The 5,682-nt window shown below is 41.3% G+C and overlaps 1 protein-coding gene across 1 annotated transcript; it reads right to left on the bottom strand.

Annotated features, from left to right (window-relative positions):
• Positions 1–1,474: 1,474 nt before the first annotated feature.
• LOC117442644 (gamma-crystallin M2-like) lies at positions 1,475–2,236 on the bottom strand. Its single transcript, XM_034078605.2, has 3 exons — positions 2,195–2,236; positions 1,848–2,090; positions 1,475–1,750 (listed from the first exon to the last, which is right to left on the bottom strand). Exons 1-3 carry the CDS (start codon positions 2,225–2,227, stop codon positions 1,475–1,477), a joined length of 552 nt encoding a protein of 183 aa, XP_033934496.1. The 5' UTR covers positions 2,228–2,236.
• Positions 2,237–5,682: the final 3,446 nt, after the last annotated feature.

Genomic DNA, 5,682 nt, shown 5'->3' with positions numbered 1-5,682 from the left:
TTGCAGGGGATGCCCACTGCGGGTGGCAGAACAGACCTGAATCCAGTAGACTTCTCAGAATGACTAGAGATCTTCTCATAGTCCAAAACAGTTAACAGGAACAGCAGAATCCCGATATGGGCCATTTCCCCAGACCAGCACACAGTATCCGCGATGTTCCTGGAGCAAAATCAGCACAGCAGCAAAGGACAGGCGAAAACAGCAGTCTAGTACTGTCAGGGTTGGAGAAAATAGGACCCAAATGCAGGAAAAGGCATGTAACAAAAAGCTAGCTTTAATAAAAAGCCGATGATACAGACAAACAGGTAACAACTAAAACAGCAAATCGAGGAGCACGAGGAACAGGAACAAACTTACAACGGGTACCGGCAGGTAACGTGGATGAGAAAGACGACGACCGAACAGGGAGCAAAAGGGAAGACAAGACTAAATACACAGAAGGGTAATCACAGTAAAAGACACAGCTTGGCAGGGGAGGCAGAAACACAAGGAGGGGGGGGGGGGGCGCAACAGGTGAACACAATGAGACAATTATACACAGGAGGGCAAATACACGGAAGGAAAACCATGACACGGGGAGAACAGAATTTGGTAACACTTTACAATAAGACTACCCTTATAAAGGTTTTACGAATAGTTTGTAATTAATTTATTATTAGGTTGTGAATACTTTATAAATCATTAATAAGCTTTTATAAGACATGAGATAAACAGGGCAACTGTGACCGGTTGCTTGCCAAATAGTGAGCCAACATTTATCTGTACTGCTAAGTCTTATATTGGCTACCTAGCTAACTTCGTCTCCTTCATCAGCCAGCATCCTTGGTATCTGTTGTTCACTGAGTTGATTCTCGCTAAGTAGCCAATATAAGACTTAGTCATCTTGCCAAATAATGACGCTGTGTTGATGTATGAAAACTATGTTAGAACTGGTTTATAAATGGTTCTTAATGATTAATAAAGTGTTTACAACCTATTTCATAACCTAATTATAAACTCTTAATGAATCCTTTTATAAGGGTTAGTCTTATTGTAAAGTGGTACCCAGAATTTCAAAATATAACCGTAAAATTGCAACACAAATCCAAAACCATGACAAGTTTACTAAATACAAAGTTTACTGAATAAAAATAATACCTTAGCTTAAAAATGTAATAATCTCATTTTTATTTAATTACCCAAAGTGTTGTCACGTCATCAACCCAGTGTATTTATCCGTCATCCAATATCAATTGTGGCATTCTATGTTTTTTGTTGTTGTCAACCTTGCAACACATTTCTCATCAGATATAAAACATGTTAGTATCAACATTTGCATTGCTAATAGTTGCCTACTGTCAAATAAATCTTATATAATTAATTTCAATTAATAATGTGTGATTTTAACAGATGGACAATAAGCATGAGAAAAGTCACATTCAAGGTTAATTTTTTATTTGGCATTTTATAAATTCAGGAAACATTCAGTGAACATTTAGCAGGAATCGGTGATACGCCTCATGCTCATGAACCTCTGGCCGCTCATGCCCATGTCCCTGAAGTTCCTGTACTCTCCGGGCCTCATGTACATCATCTTGCCTCTGAACTGGGGCTGCTCGTACATCAGCCAGTGACCGTCCATCACGTTGCAGGACTGGCACTCGTTCATGCGGTAACGGTCCATGACGTTGTCACAGTCCTCCATCATCTCGTGACTCTGACCACCGAAGTTCTCCTTCTCATAGATCTTCATCCTGAACTGGCCTCTGTGCTGCTTTGGGGAGAAGAATTATGAATTAATGATTTAATGTAAAGAGTTGTCGGGTGGTCACCCATAGTAGAATCGTCGGTTACAGTTGTATACCCACCATGGGGATCATACGGCAAGACTTGATGCAGTCCCTCATTCCCATCATGCTCATGCAGTCGGAGTACTCGCCCCTCTTCATGAAGTACTGGTTTCCCATGTAGTTGGAACGATCATAGACCATGAAGCAGCCGCTCTCCACCCTGCAGGACTGGCTCCTGCTCAGGGAGGAGGACATGTCAGAGCAGTCATTCATGCACTCATAAGAACGACCCTGGAAGTTCTTCTCCTCGTAGAAGGTGATCTGAAAGAAGGGAATTGTAATGGTTAGAAATAGATTAGCTAGGAATAAACTATGATATTGCAAACAGTAATTCCTGATTATTACATAAAGACTTCTGAAAGTACCTTGCCCCTCATGTTCATGCCGGTGTTGCTCATGTTGGCTGTAGATGTGCTGTTGCTGTGAACTGATATCCTACCTGGTCAACCTTTGTCTTTTATACCTGACTAACGTAACTAATTAGTCACCCCTCCCCCTCAGAGAACCCCACATTCAGCAACTTACCATTGAAGCCAACAGAATGCAGAGAATTAGTTCATTTTTCAGGGACCTTGTATTTTGTAGTAGAGGACAACTGATGCTTCACAATGATCTGACAAAAAGACTAGCATGTTCTTTGACCTTTTCCCAAGTATGACACACTACTTTGTACAAACTGATTGTTCATTCACATATACATTATTGTTCTCCTGACAGTTAACAACGCAAAGGCTCCCTCAACTAAAAGCAATGATTCTTCCATTGGATTTCAGTCTATTGCAGAGAGAAGCTGGAAAACACACACTTATGATACTTACATGTTTGGTTCAGAAGGATAACCTCCACATATTAATACTACATTAGTGATTGTCGACCATTTGTTGGAGATACATGTTCAAACTGGAGCCACAAACCACCAGGAGACAAGAGTTGCAATTTCTTTGCTTTATTTATTGGGGTATTCAGTTGTTGAGATGGTAGCTATTGCCAATGAGGACAAGAGGGCATGCATGGTCAATTGGCTGTAATGGAATATCTCTGAGATGGTGAAACTGCTCTTGTAACTGTTGTACAGGGTATGTGTGCTCTGAAAGACCGAGATGTTCAGCAGTGAATGCTCCGTTGAAGACATGCCTTTCAGTTCGCTGGTCAATAGGGGAAATTCCAAAGGAAACAGTTGCTCCAATTACTTGCACTATATCCTGCCGCACTGTGCGTAGTGAGATTGTTTCAGGCTGTGTTGAGAGACCCAAACACTGGACAGCAAAAGAGAGCAGGATGGATCGATCAGCACCATCATCAAGGACTGCATGAGTTGTGAGGGTCCTGTCCCCGTTGTGGAAAAGTACATTGACAGCTTTCAACATGACTTGATGGGAGCGGTTAGGTTTGTCCATGGAGAGAACCTCTGAGGAGGGGGATGTGTACATCACTGAAGCTGATTTGTTTGAATTAAAGTCATGGAGAATAATTAAGTGAATGTCCTTGCATACATTACATGGCCTTCTTTAAGGTGCATTTGTCCATTTTATGGATTATTCCGCATTTAATGCATCCGTCTTTCTCTCTGATCGATTTGTAATGTTTATTTTGGTGAGTCCTTTGAATTATGTGCATGAACCAAGGAAACGATATAACTATATTAGAGCCTGTATACGGAAAATTGATGCTGACTTGCTGAAGTGTGTCCTCTTACTACTTAAACTATGAGACACTTGGGATGCTGCCTTCTGCCGTGGAAAACCATAGTAATCAGGGGGCCGTCTATCTCTTTTGGGTCTAGCCCCTAGGTCTTGATGGCTAATTGGCTTTGTCAGGGCTTTGGCTAATGCTTCCAGGGATACGGATGGCAGAATGTGGTGCTTTGGATGAGAGGTGGGCAATAAGGGTGCAGGTGAAAGGCTAGGCTCTGGGACACCTTCGGATCCATCCATGTTCCCAGTAGAAAGGGCCTGACCTCCATTGTTGGGTTCATCCATTGTCTGCATGCCATCAGTCTCTGAATCAGTCATGTGTTCACTGTGTGGAGTGTGGCTCAGTCTCTGGCTCGAAGGACCATTTACTGCAGAGGTGACAATGTACAACATTAACATATGACAAATACTATATGCTTTATTTAAAGTAGAGAGCTGTGCTGATTTAAAAGAGGTAATGTGGAGAAGAAATGTGCAAAAAAAATTAAATAACAAGATGTTGTTCGCATTATGTTATGTGCATTAATGTAACGCATAATGTTTTTTCTGGGATGGATAAAAGTCAGTTTCAGTGGGGGTCCTGGGCCTTGTTGATGAGGCCAGTAGCAGAGGGGAAGAAACTGTTCAGGTGGAGAGAGGTTTTGGTCCTGATGGAGCGCAGCCTCCTGCCTGAGTGGAGCGGGGTCAACAGTTTGTGTCCAGTTCATTTCATTTCATTTCAAACCTTTATTTATACAGATAAATCCCATTGAGATCATTGATCTCTTTTTCAAGGTAGACCTGCTCAAGTAGTTCCACATGAAACATAAAACATAAACAGAACAACAAAAGGACATCATACAGCTCATTTACATAATTATCCACATAAACAGGTACCAATAACTTCCGATTGAGTAGCATCCAACCGAGCTTTAAAAACATTTAGTGGCACCAGATTGTTCAGTTTCCATTTAATTTGCAGACTATTCCAAGACAGAGGAGCTGCGCATCTAAAAGCTGTCTTCCCTAAGACAGTCCTAGCAGTTGGCACATTTAATAAAACCACAGCATTCGATCTCAGGCAGTAGCCACTTACAATTTTCCGTGAGATCAGGGAGCAGATATAAGATGGAAGTTTCCCTAACATGGCTTTGTATATAAAAATGTACCAGTGACTGAGCCTCCGTACAGTTAGTGAAAGCAAACCAGCCCTTGGATACAGGGTACAGTGATGGGTTAATGCTTTACAGTTTGTCACAAATCTCAGTGCACTGTGATACGCAGCATCTAACTTGACCAGGCAATTGGCAGGTGCATTCATATACATCAGATCACCATAGTCCAGCACAGGTAAAAAGGTCACAGTGACTAGCCTTTTCCTGGCCTCAAGCGAGAAACAGGACTTGTTCCTGTAGAAGAAACCTAGCCTAACCCTCAGCTTTTTAAGCAGGTTATTGACATGAAGTTTAAAAGTGAGACAATCATCAAGCCAGATACCAAGGTATTTGTAACAGGTAACCACTTCAAGTTTTATTCCTTGCGTAGTTACAATATCTAAAACAGGCTCTGGTGTCTTTTTAGCTTTAGAAAAGAGCATTACCTTGGTTTTCTCAACATTTAACACTAGAACCGCCAGAGGTCGCTGTATACCTATATCCTCCAACGGGTAAAGTTTACCCGCCATTGATTTCCAAGGTACAATGTACCATACAGAACGGTGAGTTTTGATCGCATGTATTATACCAATATAATCTGTGGACTCTCAGTTTTTCATATTATATGTGACCCGCTCTATCGAAATCAGTCGGAAGTCGCAACGGCTCATTTCAGAATAAACGTGGATTTACGTAAAAAACTATTTTTTCAGGGTTCGGGTGTTTTGTTTGATTTTAAACAAACAAAGTCTTGGCTTTCAGCATATGAAACTTTTATTTCCAAAATCACACGATAAATACATATTTGAAGCTTGTAAAGGGACGAAGACAAGCACCTCTCACTCGCAATCTGCTCTTCCAGCAGCGCCGCCCCCCCTCCCTCCGGCTGAAATTATGAACGTAAGAGTATAGTAATCATAGATAACACGGCAGGGTCCGTTACAGTTTGTTTTCATATGATTTAAATTAAACAAAGTCTTGGCTTTCAGAATATTAAACTTGTTTCGGCAAATTCAGATGATAAAT

Source organism: Pseudochaenichthys georgianus, unplaced genomic scaffold, assembly GCF_902827115.2.
Source record: "Pseudochaenichthys georgianus unplaced genomic scaffold, fPseGeo1.2 scaffold_449_arrow_ctg1, whole genome shotgun sequence".
In the NCBI taxonomy this organism is placed as follows: Eukaryota; Metazoa; Chordata; class Actinopteri; order Perciformes; family Channichthyidae; genus Pseudochaenichthys; species Pseudochaenichthys georgianus.
This window is presented reverse-complemented; position numbering and strand designations above follow the sequence as displayed.